This window comes from Diplotaxodon limnothrissa, linkage group LG7 (assembly GCF_057381915.1).
Source record: "Diplotaxodon limnothrissa isolate DT_005_m linkage group LG7, D_limnothrissa_male_GT1.1, whole genome shotgun sequence".
NCBI classification, from domain to species: domain Eukaryota; kingdom Metazoa; phylum Chordata; class Actinopteri; order Cichliformes; family Cichlidae; genus Diplotaxodon; species Diplotaxodon limnothrissa.
Window position 1 is genome coordinate 2,401,659 of NC_140602.1, and position 17,128 is coordinate 2,418,786.

General features: G+C 41.6%; 1 protein-coding gene across 1 annotated transcript in view; it reads left to right on the forward strand.

The window, feature by feature from the left end:
* The window catches only part of cdh13 (cadherin 13, H-cadherin (heart)), a 295,213-nt gene that overhangs the window by 267,813 nt on the left and 10,272 nt on the right, over positions 1–17,128 (forward strand). Inside the window, exon 12 of the mRNA XM_085358926.1 lies at positions 720–862. Coding sequence (XP_085215052.1) covers positions 720–862 — 143 coding nt within the window. The remainder of the gene's footprint in view (positions 1–719; positions 863–17,128) is intronic.

A 17,128-nucleotide genomic window follows, 5' to 3' on the forward strand; every position in this document is an offset into this window, starting at 1 on the left:
AATGATAGAAGCGTCATTATTAGTAGCATTTTGTTGCAATGAAACATATGTGTTTGTTAACAGTAGTAATCGCTGGGAGCGAGAGTGGGAGGGGGAAAGGTGTGAGCAGAGGTTGATTGCAAAGCCATTTCCTAAGGTTTTGTCGCGCTCTGTTAGCTGTAGAGCTCCATTTGAAAGACAATTTGTCTACTGCTGAGCACTCTGGCAAAGAGCGACCTTGTGTTGAAGAAAGTCTGCACATTCGTGTGTGTGTGCAGTACAGGATGCACCATATGTCAAATAATACATGCACGAAAACAGCAGAGGCAGCTAAAAGTTTGGTACACACACACACACACATAAAATATATATATATATATTCATCCATAGTTCTTAAATCAATCACATGTAATGTTACTGTAGCGCAGATGAGAGCCCCTTGCAATCACCATCGAGCAGCCATCAGTGGCCGATTGAGTGGCCGCATTAGCAAGGTCGTGATCTGCTCTCAGGCTCATTTTCAAAGCGATGCAGGCTTGGCCGCTCGCCCACCAGATTTGGAGAGAGGTCCTCATCATCTTCAGACCTCAGCTCTGTTTGGGATCTTTTCAAATGGTACGATCTAATCAAACTGCAGTGCACTGCTGTTTGATTTTTTCTAATATAGAATCGACTGACAGCATCCTGGACGATAGTTGATGTGATGAGGTGTCTCACGTGGTCTCGTTGTTTTCTTACAGGTATGCTGTTCTGCAGGACCCTGCGGGCTGGCTGAGTGTGAACCCAGTCAGAGGAACTGTCAACACCTCAGCCTCGCTGGATCGCGAGTCTCCTTATGTCTACGACAACAAATACACAGCCGTCTTCATCGCCACCGATAACGGTGAGTTGCACTGCAATCTGAGTAAAACTCATATATAATCTAGATAGGATCTATTTTTAGAAATACTTGAAATGTAAGCCGTCGGGTTTATCCACTGTGGAAACTTTTATTCTCGTTTTCATTGTACAAAGAACTTTTCATGGGTGATGAGTGTCAGTTCAGACATGAAAAGTAGAAACAGAGCCGCCTTTGTAACTACTGAGCACTCTTGACTTTACCTGGCAACAGTCAAAGTGTCATTTTTCCCATGGTGACAATAGGACGGCCTTATGTGGTGCTCCTGCGTCTATTGGACCATATGGCAGCTGCTTGGCAGTGTCAGCCGAGCTGCTGCTTTGAGACTTTCCAAAGCACAGATGAAAGTGTCGGGAGCTTTGGCGCATTTCGCTTTTTTTCTCTTCGCTTCCCACTCTGTCTCATCATCTCTCTGTGTCTCTGTCTCTTTGTCTCTCTACCTTCTCCTATCAATCCATCTGGTCTCCTGTGCTCGGGAGATTCTGACAGATCCATTAGAGGAACTGAGGGATTCTATTAGTAGGCAGCAGAATAGCACTGTTGTGCTGGGGAATTCGGTAGCCTTAGAAAGATGAGTGCTGAAAGAGGAGTAATGATGGGGCAGGAGGAGAAGCTAGAAGGGGTGGAAGGGTCAAGAAAAGAAGAAAAGGAAGGGACATAAGAGGAGATAACAAGAAAAAGATATAGAGCAGGGGAAGTGTGTGACGAATAGGTGGAAAAGAAGAGAAATGGAGAGTGGACTCAGCCAGGTGAAAGAGTAAGATCTGTGGTAAAGCCGGCAAAGGATGGATGAATGCAGGAAGTTATTGCAAAGTCTTCAGTGGAACTGACATTGTTAGCATGTAACCTCAGATGTGTTTTTAAGTTAAATTCCCATCAGCTTTGAAAAGTGCCTTTTAACAGAGAAAGGTCTGAGCATACGAGGCCTCTAAAACTCCGTTTGTAGTTACTGTGTGCACGTAGACACTGCCTGCAGAGTGACGTGTGCATCGCTTTAGTCCTGTTACATTGTGAGATGACATTAGGGCTGATATAAAAGCTCTGTGCACAAAAAAGAGGAACATTTTCATGTGTTTTATGTTCATTACATATAAAATGAAATATTCCGAGCCTTTTGGTTTATATTATATGTTCATGCTCATGAAAATCATCCTAAAACGTACATTTATATACTTTTTTGGGACCATGAATTACTGCATATGTAGTCAAGTTTACCAAGTCTTTCATCAGTTTTCCTTTTTGTATAATTCTTTCTTGTCAATGCAAACAGAAAACTACGTTCGCTTCGAGCTAACGGGAGGCCGAAGAATGCGGCTAAAACTTTTGCGAGCTCTCGCAAAACTTTTGTGAGATCCCGAGTTTGTTTTGCAAGATCTCGCAAAAGTCCGTCTTAATTTTTTTTCTCCCATGTCCCCTGCGGGGCTCTGTAGAAAACTCAGGCATGACTCTGGTTCTAATATTAAAAAAACCCTTAAAATAAGCTCACTGAGCTAAATATCAGTGTTGTTACAGTGGACTGGCACTGCTAAGGTGCTGGTGATTAGCAGTTATTCTATTAATTATGTATCTTAACATGGTTATATGGTGGTAATTAGCATTTAACACACAGTGCAGCGTAGGCCAATCACAATGTAATTACATTTTCAAGTATTTAACAAAATCAAAGATTCACCAGAATAATGTGTTATTTTCCTGAGTGATTGCAGTTTCTGATGAGACGTTTAACTGTAAACATACATGTTAAACAACAGTTCATAACAGTTACATTAAAGGATGCCTACATGGATTTTTTCAACATTGTTTCACGGCCGACACACTGACGTCCCCTGACACATGTGCCTGTTCTGTGTACTGTATGTCTAGGCTCTAAAAAGCCTGTGCTGCTATTCTGTCTGCAGAGACAAGAACAAGCTCAGTCTTTTAAAAAACGACTGTCGATTTCTGTCGACTGTCTGTGCGTGGTCGAGAAATTTCAGAATACTGATGCGTACCTGCTTGACTGCCACCTCCGCTCTTTTCTGCGCGCTGTGTCATCAACTGGACAAATCTGTTCCTTCCCCACAGCTATCAGCGCAATGATGACTGTATGACAGCCAGCCTGTGTCATAGGCTGTCATACCTACCAGCAGGATATCGATTGACCCTTACATTTTCTGTCTTTATATATATGCAGAGACCTCGAATGAATACTATCCACCTACAGAGGACGAGGAGCAGAAAAACAGAAGGGCTGCGTTTAACAGAAAAAGGACGAGTCCTGTTTCAGGAGTGTCTGTAAACACAAGTGCAAGAAATACAATAGCAGAGAAATCTACTGAAATAAATAACAGAGGTTTAAAGAAAGTATAGGCATCAGTTTTAAAAGTATTGATGAAAATAGTGGTTTTACAGCCACTTTAGGCTGACCTGACCTGGACTCAGAATTGCCACGAATATACGCTATTACAGTTATTTTGTTTTGTGTTTTTTGTGCATGGTTAGCAGCAGATTGACGGTAGCTCCTGTTAACAGCATGAGGGCAGGTCAACTCCAGCAGCCCTCTGGGTTGCAACAGATGGTGGATGATGGTGCGAACACACCATTCCCAGAGACAGATTGAAGTCCAGCTCGAGGAAGAAAGAACAGAGTCATACATATGATATGAGAGATTTACAAAGAAACCAAGATGATGGCATTGATTTAAAAATCAATCAGCTGAAGAGTTAGCAACAGCTGAATGCAGTCTGGAGGCTACGCTCTGCTGCCAGACTAATCAGTTGCACCTATAGAAGAAGCGAGCCAATCATTGGCCACTTTATAATGTGTTAAGTCGTAATCTTTGAGGGTCATGCAGTCGTCACTGTGTGTGCACTTTGTGAGTTATTCACCATTGTATTCATGTTTGTGCAGCTTGTATTGTTTCTAACGGCGTGTTTCTGATTCCCAGTTAATAATTTAAAAGCCACAGATGAGTTTAGCCTGTGCAGCAGCACCTGGCAGGCCTATGGAGCAGGACAATATTGTTTGAAGTGCTATTGTTCCAACCTGAGCGCAGGGCTTGACGGGCTGTTTATATAAACTCTCATCAGTAGCTTCTGTTTTTCAGGCCAGCGAATTCTCCTCTGCTCTCTGATTCCCCGCTGGGAGTCCAGCTGTTCCCGCATCCTACCCTCCTCCCTTTCCTTTGCATTAGTTCTTGTGGGCAGATTAAAGTTGTTTTTTTAATGTCTTTGTCGTACTTGATGCAGAGGCTCTCCGGCCTGCGCCGCACCTGCGTATCCCCTCACTGCTGTGTGTTGCGGTTCGATGTTTTCCGCTGCTCATCATTTAAATGTTAAACTGCCTCCTGGAGGCAGCCATTTGTCATTGGGAGGCATGAATACATTATCAAAGCCCCAGTCGCCTGAAACACGCCAGCACACGCGCGCAATCTTCAGTGTTTACTGCCACTGAACCTGCGATTAAAAACCCTGAAGTTACGGGAAAAGTGGCTGAGCAGTGCTGGTTTAAGCACATGGATATACTAAGGAGAGACCTCCATTTAGACACTGAAATATTATGTGCACACACGTGTACCTGCACCACAGTTAGACAACTCCAACATAGTCAAAGAGCTTTGTTAATTACAGGAATATTAAGTATTGCACACATACATGCAGCCAGACTGAGCCTCAGCCTTCATCACAGTCACATCACATCCCCTCTGGTTTAAATCAAAAGTAGAGAGGGGATGCTGAATTCTAATTGGTCACAGATTAAAACCCTTTGGTGCTCAGACAGATTTAAAATTTAATAGTGTTTAGTCGTGTGTGTGTGTGTGTGTGTGTGTGTGTGTGTGTGTGTGTGTGTGTGTGTGTGTGTGTGTGTGCGCATATACATAATATGTGAATCTGTGATCTCTCTGAAAGAAAAAGTAATAACAGTGGTAGCAGTGACAGCCTGCACGTGTGCAGAGGTGCACCTTTGTGTGTCTCTGCATATGTCCATTTTCGAGTGCATTGGCTGCCCACTGTGCTGCCTCATTGCCACACTAAGTGTTGGGAACCAGTGTGCAGCTCGTTGCCATAATGGGCTGAGCAATTTCCCTGGCCGGGCAAGCCCAGATACAGAGATTTTACTGCTAAGTGTCTGTCATGTCGCAAGCACATAGTTAGCAGGCTGGCAGGCTACATGCTGATAGATAGACTCGGGTTTTGTCTTGAGCCAGCTGTGATCAGGGTCCCTCAAACAACAGCAGGGAAATAATAAAGCCTGATGAGGCAGTGGTGAGGCCAGCGCACTGGGCCTGAAATCAACAGGCAGACAATAGAAGAGAAATTCAACCAAACAGACTAAAAACGTAACCTCGTGGAGATGATTGTTTATGGAAAACCGAGTATTGTAGTTCTCCTGATCTGTTTTTAATCCATAATAGAACTCTTATTAAGGCTGATTTGGTGATTTAGTTAGTGATGAGTCTTTATTTAATATTATTAAGTCATTAAGATCAGAAGGGCTGTTAAGAGATACGAGCATAGTGAAAGCTAGAAATCAGGCATGTCTGCCTGCGACATCTTTTCAAAAGATCCAATATAGTGCAGTCGAGAAAGCGAGAGCTGAAGAGCAGTCTGCGTCTAATAGAAAGATAAATATAGTAACAGGAGACTCGGTGTCAAGAAGCCAAAAAAAAAGAGAGAGAAACATGGAGGGAAATGAGAGAAAGCAGCGAGGAAATTGAAAGGTGAAAATTAAAGACACACAGGACAAAGAAATGAAGTTTTTTTTGGGGTGGAGGAACATTTCTAAAAGAAAACGTGCGACCTCATGACGTGCGTTTGACTGAGTCTTGATTATGTGGATTCTGGAAGCGCTTCCTTGCTCCCGCTCTTCAATCAATCCCTTTATGGTCACAGCCACAGAGGCAGGCAGGTTAGGCACCTTCTTGAAATATGTTCTCACCCAGCCAATCAACGATGACCCCGTGCAGCAGTAGGCAAAGGTGATGCTCGTGTAAGGGAAGAGTTCAGGGTGCAGAATAAAGGCAACTTGACCCGCGGAAATGGCAGTGTAATGGATACGCTCTGTAAAGAAGATCGCAGCTCAACGCCGCCTTCCTTCTGTTGCCTCCTCTGTCTTCCTGCGCTGCTTCATTAACCCCAAATACTCACTGTGTCTTTCTCACTTGGAGCTTCAGTAGCACCTCCCTCTCCCTCTCTCTGTCTGTCCTTCACTGAGTGTCTTTGTCTTTTATTCCTCGACTTGTAGCAGAACCCATTGGGGAAGTCTCCACCTTGTAAACAGGCTCACGTCGTGTCTGTGATTAAAGAATGCCTTTGTATGGCTTTGCCAGGGAAGAAATGTCTTTCTCTGTTATTGCCTGTTATCTGGCCTTGCTTATCTCGTGTCCTTGGAATACTGATTCATCCGCAGATCAGAAGTTCTTGCTGTGTCTGGCACACACCAAAACAAACATGGCTCAGCCCACTCAGCAAGGGAGCCTCCGTCTGAGTACAGTACTTTCTGGGTACTTATTTTATAAGCACTGAAACTATTGGCGAGGCTGAATCCGAGTATATTCCGAATTATTAAAATTTAACGCTCATTTAACTGCTTTTACTTTTAGTTTTTGCAAAAATGATTACCGAGCAAACTGGCAGACAAGCAAAAATTACATTTACGTCACCATTTCCATTTCTCTATCCACCGTAAATAAATAGAAAACGATTACTGGGAGGTGTAAACTCACACATGGATAGGAATTCAGCATCTTGCCCAAGGACACGCCGCCATCCAGACTGGAAGAGAGCTCAAAGGGTGGACCTTCTGAGTACATCTGTATATCTGCCCGTCTGTATAGCACTATAAACATCTGTATACTCTTTTGTAAATCATCTGTACATAACTATTCCCACCTTTTATTCCACCCATATCTGTATATAATCTGCTCTTTGCACTTCTGATTAGATGCAAACTATATTTTGTTACCCTCTATCTATACGTGTGTAATGACAGTAAGGTTGAGTCCTAATCCTAAATGTGTTCAATGGCAAACTGTGACAGAAATAAGGCATCAGGATGTTGCACGCGAGTGTGTCACAGTGTAGCTTATACTCAGACTGTTATTGATTATTTTCATGGCCACATGACATTAACCAAGAGTGCAACAGAGGAGGACTGAAAAACAAACAAACCCCAAAACAACATACCTGAAATATTTTTCAGGTATTTCATAATATTGTTTGCATGCGTGCATCTCCAACTGTCAGTGCCCTGTGCAGAAAGGAGCCCATCTTGCAAAGACCTGGGAAAAAGATTTTTAATGAGGTATATGAGGTTCAGGTGTAAAGGCTGCAGGTTAGGGAGAGTCTTTCATTATTTTTGAATATGTAACTAATTTTGGTTTTATTGCTTTCTTACAGAAGCTAGAAGGCAAATCACAAAAATTAAAATGGCTAGGCTCCACATCAGCTGACAAAACAGCTGCTTCTAATTTCAGATAGTTGTTGTTTAAGTGCTTTGAATAGTTAGAGTTTCACTGCCTGAATAATTAAAGTTTTTGGGGCTTTTTCCCCATTTTGGATGAAGAGGCACTACATTTTGATCTGGCAGCTTAACACAGGGGAAAAAATAAATTGTGAGCACACCAAACAAGAAACCTCCCAAAGAGGGCAATTTTGGTGTTTAATTAGCACAAAAAGAGTTTGCAGTGTAAGCCCACTTAAAGCTGTATCAATACCCTCCTTCTCCAATCACTGTGTATAATAGCCAGCAACTGATAACCCAAACTCTATTCTGAAAGTAATTTGCCAGACTAGCAGCGATGCACCTGTCCCCAACCCTGCTTCTCTCCCTCAAGTCATCTCTCTTAATGACTTGTGCCTATTGTAATTTGTTCTGGCTGGTTTCATTTACAGTTCTGATCAGCCAATCAGATTAGCAGTATGTCATGTGATAGTGTTTGCCGAAGCCCTGAGGAGACTGATGAGTGATGGAACAGAATGAAGTGGGTTATCTGAAGGGAGTTTTAACAAGGTCTGGGATTTAAGCAGTGGCAAGATAGAAAACGGGAAAAACACAACAGATAGGCGACTGTATCCTTTAGTTTTACCAGTGCGAGTGCAGGAGGCGCCTGCTCCTTCTATGAAATACTTTTGCCAGCTGAAATCAAGGCGCTATATGATTATAACTGTATGACGCTTTGAAGTTATTTCCTTGACTCAAAGCGAATCGATGAAAAATGAGTTAGGGGTGTGAGACTCAGCATTCTAATTTTCCATTTCTCGGTTTTGCGTTTGTGGTTGGACTCGAAGATCAGAGGCCAGCCGTGGAGTCCACTTTGCAAATTTGTATCAATGTATCAACTACATCAGAACCATCTTCATGTACAGTCTGTGACATGAATATGCACTAATTTATCATTTACACTACGTGTGTATGCGTGCACGCACTCGTGCATGCGAGTAAAAAATCAAGTCTGACGTCATTACCCGTTTCTAGGCCCAAATGCCGCTACAGGTCCCAAAGTCAAACGAACACTGAGAGTTACAAACTGTCTAAATTCTTTCATCTTTAATAAAATGATCAGCGTTGCTGCTTTACCAGGTGTAACAATTAAGTTTAACATCCAGGCATCCATGATTAATGAAGTTTAACGGAGTTAGAAGTTAGCAGGAAGTTAGCTCGCTAGCTTCCACCTAAACATGATATAGCATGTTCTGACTGAGAGATTTCTGAAAAATTCAAACGTACAGCTCTGTTATCACTTCCAACATAAATGAAGACAGAAAACTAAACAGCAGTGACGTTTGTAGGGTTACTGAAGTTGGGCTAGCTGCTATATAATGATGTGCTACGTGGTAGCTAGCTACACAGCTATGCTAGCATAAACACAGTGAAGCTGGAGGATGAACGCTAACTTTTTTCCACTCAATAAAAGTTAACGTGAGGGATCCCGATGGTTCGAGACAAATGCAATCACATGGCAGGATGCTGTAAAAGGACCAAACTTCAGTCAGGAGAACAACTGAGATAATCCATCCACAGTACGAGGTTAGTCATTAATACTGCTGCATGGGCTGGGCTGTAGCTACATCATAAGGGTTTAAACACTGAGCTTTAAAATGATTCGCGATAATAAAAACCGAGAGAGGCCGACAGTGATCACTGACTGTTTTTAGGGGCTTGTTCAGCCTCTATAGGGTGATAAATAAATGAAATCCAAACCAGCATGAATGAATGAAAACATCTTATCTATTCTTAATATATAGTGTTGAAATAAACAGATCAAATTAAGTTCAATTTCAATTGTGTTTTATTTATTTACACAAATTACCTCGAGGCTCTTCACACTGCAAGAAAATCCCAATAAGCACTTGGACCATGGGAACGAAGAGCCCCAGAAGAAGCAGGCTCATGGAGGGGTAATCATCTACCACAAATGGCTGGGTGGTGAGGGGAATAGAAAACAGAGTAGACAAATGTTAATGACAGTAGTGGGATAAAAGCACTGGCTGAGAAAAGAGTTGAATTGAGGCGAAATGCTCGCTGCATCATGGGAAGCCTGCCTCTCATCTTTGAGATATGATGAGGCCCTGATCGTATGAGACTTGTTTGTGAGAAGAAAGATGTTAAATGATATTCTGTATTTAACGGGGAATAAAAACTAAGAAGGCAATACGGGAGAAACATGAGCAGTCTTTTAGTCCCCCTTAGTACTCTCACTGCAATGTTTTAGATCAGCTGGAGGTTTTCCAGGGAGCTTTTAGAACAACCTGATGAGAATGAATCATAGTGGTCCAGCCTAAAACTAATAAATGTAGCATTTCAGCATCGCTCTGTGACAGCAGAGAAGAATTCCTGGTGGAGCAGCGGAGTAGTCCTGCAACAGAGCCACACCATCAAATATGAATTTCTGCAAGTGGAAATATCAATTTTCTTTTGAATGTTGTGCTCCTGACTGAAAGACATTTTAGAATGAATGTATACATCATTTACAGCACTGGGGTCCACGCTGCAGCTCGATGCATTTGAATGAAGTTGTGTAAAAATGTGAGCCAGCGTGGACTCCGGCAGTCTCATCAGATGAAAGGAAATATGAAAATATAGCTGTGTGTGTGTGTGTGTGTGTGTGTGTGTGTGTGTGTGTGTGTGTGTGTGTGTGTGTGTGTGTGTGTGTGTGTGTGGCTCACTGCTGTGCAGTTAGTAATAAAGACTAAGGTTTTTCCTATTTTGCTGGAAGACACTGTAAAGTGATGGCGAACAGGTTTAACTAGATTAGTGTACAATTTTTCGGCACAGTAGACACTTCATATAATCACATAATTTTCAAATTCACTTCCCTCCCATGCTGGCCAGCCTGCTCTCATCTCATTTCAGATATTCCCTTCATTTATCTTTTCTTATTCTCTTCTATTACCTCGGTGTAGTCCACCTGTGAATTACTCTTCCTGCGTGTTTAGCGGCGGCGTGATATATTGTGACATTTTCCACTGAGCTATTCCTCATGCTACAGGCCTGCTCCCGACTTCTCTGCTTGTTGTTATTTGGTTTCCTTCGTGATTTGCTTTTATGTGGCTCGGGAAAAAAATATAATCATAACAACATTACAGAACATCTTTAGCCAAGGGCATCATCTGCTGGTTGTTTGTACTTAAGCTGCCGTGGAACATAACAGTTATTCTAATGAGCAAAAGAAAAATAGCCAGACAAGAAGAGTCTTATTTCAGCTTTGTCCTTGGCAAACGCTACAAGTGGACCATTCTTTGCCTCTACAATTCACCACAATAAGAAGAACTGATCTCCTGGGCAAAAACGAAAATATAACTGCTTGTACTTTCTCCTCTTTGAATGTGTTGTGCTCTTCATCCTCGTCTCCTCTCATAAAACTTCATTGCTGTGACACATTTTCCCTCTAGAGAAAAGATGAAGTGCAAACAGATCACGGATTTTATTCTCACCATACCGTGCAGGGGCACAAATTGGTACATTTCAAAGCGCTGCTGGTCAAAGCCACGTTTTTCATTCGTCTTCTGCAGCCGTGGGAAGAAAAAGCGAGACAACAGAATAAAATATATACAGAGATAACAAAGTTGGACAGTCAGACAAAAAGAGGGCATTAGCCTAAAGCCAAAATGTTGGGAGCAAAAGAGTGTTTGGGGGTAGATGGAGACATATGAAGACAAAGAGATAGAGGGAGAGAAAAAAGCTTAGCTTGTTGCCTTTAGCTGTGGATTAGCCCTGACAGCCCCAGGAGTCAATCAGTCTGTTTGCTCCTCTCATCTCTGGACAGACTGGAGAATAACAAGGCTGTCTAAATGCCAGCCAGGGGCAGGTGGAGGTTTCAGGAATAGTGGTGGACGATGGTGCAAGAAAGCAAAGCCCGAAGAAAGAATATCAACTCGGAATTTCTTCAACTTGCGTCGTTCCTACGAAAAAAACTGCTCGGCGAGTTTTTGGCTGCTGCAGTTGAAATTCTGACAATTTGTAATACTGTATGTAAAAACTCTGTAATCAAACATTTACAGTCATTTTTATATCTGGTTGTAAAGTATTTAGTGTAACCTTTTTGTTTTGAGGCATTACTGCCTGAAAATGAGTTTAAAAAAGTCGTCTGGAGTCTCAGATGTTAATGACTGAGAGGTGCTTGACTTTGCAGCACGCTGTAAGTACGCAGTTAGAGAGTTTTATAGGAAATCGCTGCCACAGCCCAGGAGACATTCTGATAAATACAAAGAAATCTTATCAAGTGATATTCTCCTCACCTCCTCAATGGCCAGTTCTTTCTCAGCCTGTCTGATGCAGCTTACTGTTAGACGCAAACGACCAGGAAAGAAAGGTACTCAGAGAAGGTTCCCAGAGAATGATAGGAAGCTACGTCACGCCACCACCTATCAGAAGTCGTAATGATGTAAGCACAGCAGGGGTAGTGGCTGTGGGACGAACGGGTAGGAAACACTTTCACCTGTCCTTCAAGTTCAGACTGATATTTTACCGAAAGGCTGAAATGTCAGGTGTCAGAATTAAAACTCGTAATGATTTTTCTGTCTTTGCTCTGACACAGACACACTCTATGAAATCACCAAATATATTTGTTCCAACTTTAAGTTACTTGATTCTCTAAATATCTTTTAATGTGTTAGTATCCTCCAGTTTGTTTTCTTTGTGACCAATCTTAACGATGTCTGATACATTTTTGAAGATTATTCACATAATAACAGAAAGTATCCAGGTGCATCTCCAGGAAGTTATGCATCGGTGGTCGGGATCGCCATAGCAACAGTCATTTGAAAGATCTCTATCAGTTTGATGGAAGAATCCTAGAAAGGAAACGACGTGGAAATTAACGACAGGAAATCGGTAAACTGTGAGTGAAGCTGAAGTGACCGTTGGCGTGTAGGATTCACGGGAAGGTCAGCTTGCTTGGCTTTTTAGTTTAGCACCTCGTCCCGCGGTTACGCCGCTTACGCTGTCCCTCCTCTAGCATTAGTTTGGGGCGCTGTAGAGGACAGGGTCAAATGTTTTTTAAAAAGTGCAGATGGTTTCTTTCACTAACGTCATCCCAAATTTCTCATTGCTGTTGCCAAGTTGTTGAGCTAATTTTCCTATTGTTTCTATCTCAATAGAATTTCTAGCATTCATTGCATTCAATTATTCATTTTAAAATATTTGTTTTCAATAAATATTTACTTACAGAGCACCACCTTTACCATCTGTGCTGTCTGTCCTGGCATCATAAAAGTGATGCACAGGAGGTTTCACTGTTTCAGTCCTGTAAGAACATTCGGGTGGGTTTAACAGAAAGTTCCTGCAGTGATTGGTTAATGTCAACGATTCGCACGCCGAGCAGAAATCGTCTCCTATTTGACACCAGAAGGCTGCACTGGATATTTGTGGTTCACTGAGTAGAGTTTATCTTGTGCGAGTGCAGAACTGCTACTTGAGTCGTCTGCCTGAAGTGGCTCCCAGGCATTGCTCTTTTATAATACCGAAGAGTTATTTTGATGGGGACAATTAGACCTAATCTCATTCGCTAATTAGTGTAATTCCTCAAACCAATTTATTAGAATCGATACCAACTTGTGTAAAGTTAATTTTAGCTTTACACTGTTACATTTTCCAGTGGAAATAATACATCATTAATCATCTCTTTTGCACAAAAACGACTCCTCAGGAGGAGGATAGGATAAGGAGGATATGCTCGTGTGAAAACTTTCTGACTTTATCCCAAACGAATTAAACCCAAAACAAAGGAGAGTAGTGCAAAAAATTAGAGCTGCAAAATAAAACAGTGCAGGGATTTTCCATTTGCATTCATTCCATTTTCCCAGTCTTGAAGATGCTAAAATAACAGAGCCTCAGAGGTGACCGGATTACATTAGATCTGACACGACTTCAACTTCTTGCAGCCATGCTGGGATTAAGTTTAACACCGCATAACAATGCGCCGAAATGACCACTGAGGGAAAAGGACTATAATAAAGACAAGTACACGGATCTGCAGCAATAAGACTCTCCTGATAAATACACACTCATTACTGTAGTGCTGCATTTAGTGTCACACTGTTGCTGTTTAAACAATTACTACACAGATTGCTGTTAACAGTATTGGTGATCTGCTAACTCTGCAGCAAAGCCGGGTCATATGTTTAATATCAGTGGTACTTTGGAACTGTAAATGCTATACCTGCTAAAATATATGCATGTTGCATGGAAAAAATTCACTATGCTTCTGCTTGAGCTACATCTGCACAGCCCAGTCTCACAGAGCCACAAGCGTATCATTAAGGAGCATCGTCAATCGAAAGTTTGCCAATAATCCCTTCGAGTCTCCGAGAACTGACAAATAAATCTTCAGTCGAGACGCAACCAGTGTTGGTCAAGTTACTTGAAAAAAGTAATCAGTAACTAATTACTGATTACTCCCCCCAAAAAGTAATCCCGTTACTTTACTGATTACTTATTTTCAAAAGTAATTAATTACTTAGTTACTTAGTTACTTAGTTACTTTTTAAAAACACGATTTACAACCTGAAGAGGTGATAAAGTGATAGATCTTTCAGCCCAATTCTACTTTTTCTACATAATCCATCATACAAAATGTAATCAAATGGAAAAGTCTCTTTTTTTAACTTGTTTTATCAGTTTTAATCTTTTAACTTTATGCATCAAGCAAAACATTTAATTATATGCAACATTCTCTGACTTGAATAAATTAGTTTAACATTTAAACCTATTTTCTGCACATTCCAGCACATAAAATAAAATATTTTTTGTGTTTTCACTCACTCTTTCAAACAGATGCAAGTAAAACACAGCAGAAAATAAATAAAGTCAAAGACTCAGCGGTCCTTTTGCTCTATTTTCACCTGTAAAGCAGGAGCAGGGTAGGCGGAGGGTTACCCTGGTGTAGGTGTGCTGCGGTCAGTTGAAGAATCCGCGCGAGTGTCTCTGTGAGTTTCCCATCACGTCGTAGCTACTCGGTGCTTGCTCGGAAGTTTAGGGGTTTTTTTCGCTGTAAAAAGAAGTTTTCTTCCCACGCACGATGGACACTAATGTTTTTGTCACTTTTTATGGAATCAAACTCAAAGTAAGGTCAGTACTTCCACACTTTAAACGCTGCACGCTCATACTCTCTCCCGCACTCGATATATTATCCATTGTTGATCTGCACACAGCTGCTGTCACCAACGTCGCACTTGCTTACGTCACTGTCATGAGACATTCTCGCAAAAAAAATCACGGTTTTAGTAACGCAGTAACGCAGCGTTCCTACGGGAAAGTAACGGTAATCTAATTACCGATTTTGCAATAGTAATCCCTTACTTTACTCGTTACTTGAAAAAAGTAATCAGATTACAGTAACGCGTTACAAGTAACGCGTTACTGCCCATCTCTGGACGCAACCGCTAACGTGCTTAACAATGCTTAATCACAGACAAGCTGCACTGCATCTCACATGAACTGCAGCATGTTAGAGGGCATAGGGACACAGACCTGAAACCGTCTACTGTTAAACACCAGCTATTTGCTGTGGCTGTTGTTTCATTACCCACCCAGACGGCCATTAAGACAGACAGTGTGTGTTAGGAATGCAGCAAATGCTAAAACAACAAAATAACTGAGTGAGTCACTCTGAGCACAATTCTTATCGGAGTTGGAGGAAGAGAGTCAAGTTTTAAATGATGCACGCACACACACACACACACACACACACACACACTAAGTGCACTAAGGATTACACTCAGAACCTGGGCTATGAGCACCTCTATCCTCATTTGCAATCTTGTTCTGATCGCGGCTCTGTCAGAGCTAGACGTTAGCATACTTGTACATGAGAATAAAGTGCTAAGTCGATGCAAACCAGGATTTCTCTTGTACATCTAAATAAAAAACTCATGAAAACTCATCTTTTTTCTCTTTTAAAGCAAACGATGCTTTACCTACTTTATTCATTATGTTCTTTGTAGTGCCAGACACGTAGAGAACAGGGTGCACGCCGTAGATCCATAAATTACCTGTCTCCTTCACAAACTTACGCTGTGTTCAAAGAGAACTTTCCTAACAAAGTAGTGTGAAGCAGGGGCCAGCAGACAAGCTCCATTAATGTCGAGGCAGGCCGATGATGACATAGCCACGATGCGACGGCGATAAGGAGGAGCAGGAGAAGAGAAGAGCAGAGAAATAGAGTGATTAGGTGTGGGGAGTATTCATTTAGGAAGACAAACAGCTTCATTTAAAGTTAGCCAAGCACAGAGGCACCCTCTCCCACTACAAATAGGTTGAAATTTGCATTTTTTTTCCTCTGACGGAGGATCCGAGCCCTCGCTCTCTTGGTCTCGCGTCTCAAGTGATAATAGATTATCTAGGGTCTCGCCTGAAGAGCTACTGTCTTTGATTTGCTTTTGAACACATTTTCTGTCTGCTTCTGCTCAAGTAATTCCTCTCCACTCTTGATCTGCTGCTGATATTGTCACAGCAATACTTATCTGTGGTATACAAGGGCTGTTTTCTGTTTCATTCCTTGACTGCATGCAGAAAGGGAACCGAGTGCAGCATTTGCAGTCATTTCACGATTATTAAACAGAAGAAATGCCACACTCGCTACCGTTACATTTGATTTCTCCATATCTCTTGCAATCACGATCCAGTGATGGTTTTACAGCTGAGAATGAAATTAAAGTTTTGAGCTTAGCGAACACATCGCGATGATTATCTGCTAAACACTCCCAGCAGTTGTAGATGTCATTTTTCCTGCAGACTGCCAGGAAAGAATCTCGTGCAGAAAACGTTTTAGTCTCCTGTCCTCTTTCACCTGCTGCAACCAGCTGGAATTTTTAGAGATAGAGTCACAAGTAGATGCACTTACAGATCACTTCTACTTTTATTCAGGTACAGTGAGAATATTTAAGCTCTACTGACCCAGTGCATGTGGGTTTGTGGGAATGCAAGCACAGCCTTTTGTGTCTATGCAGATGGGTGGGTGTCTTCATGGTGCACGGGGAGTTGGATTACCGCCATTATCCTAGAAAATCAGCACCTCTACAAGCCTTGAAGGTTTCACTGCACTTCACATTCAATACAGTCATGCATTTGCACGAATTCTAAATATTTAGCACTTGGATACTTGCCTCCTTTGCCCTGCCAGAGGGATTTAGTAGCCTGGGCAACACGGCTCCTCTTTAAGGGTTTTCATGTGAATAAAAAGCCTGGAGATGGGAAATTTTTCATTTGATTTATTTTTAGGTGTACTTGACATTTCTGTTATTCATTTATGGAAATTCTTTTTACTGCCCAGCTTTGGAGCATGTTTTGCAGACAGAATATTCCAGCATGACGTGCACGTTACTCGTGCATTCATTTCTAAATGCAGATGAAAACTGTTTAAAGTTAGTGTTGTAGTGTTTGGTATAGTTACACATTAAATCTGCTCGTTTAGGAAAGAGGCGCCATTAAAGTGTTGTTATTCAAAATCATCAAATTAAACAATCTTATAGTCACAAGTTGTATATTTTTTTGATACATTTGTCTCTATGATCTAGTAGGAATGAACAAGACTGCACCAAATATTTTATTTTTAACTAAATTTATACAAGTTACTGAATAAATCATTCAAAAAACAGCATTGAATGGACCTTTTATAACCGCAGGGTTTTCGGCGTGTCTTAGTTTGGGTCTCATAATGTTTCAGTATTTCAAACATTTCATTATAAATAGCATGAACTTCACCGAGCCTCTTCTCTTATTAAAATAGTTTCTGCAAATTCCACAACAAATGAAACAGGATCTGTCTCAAGA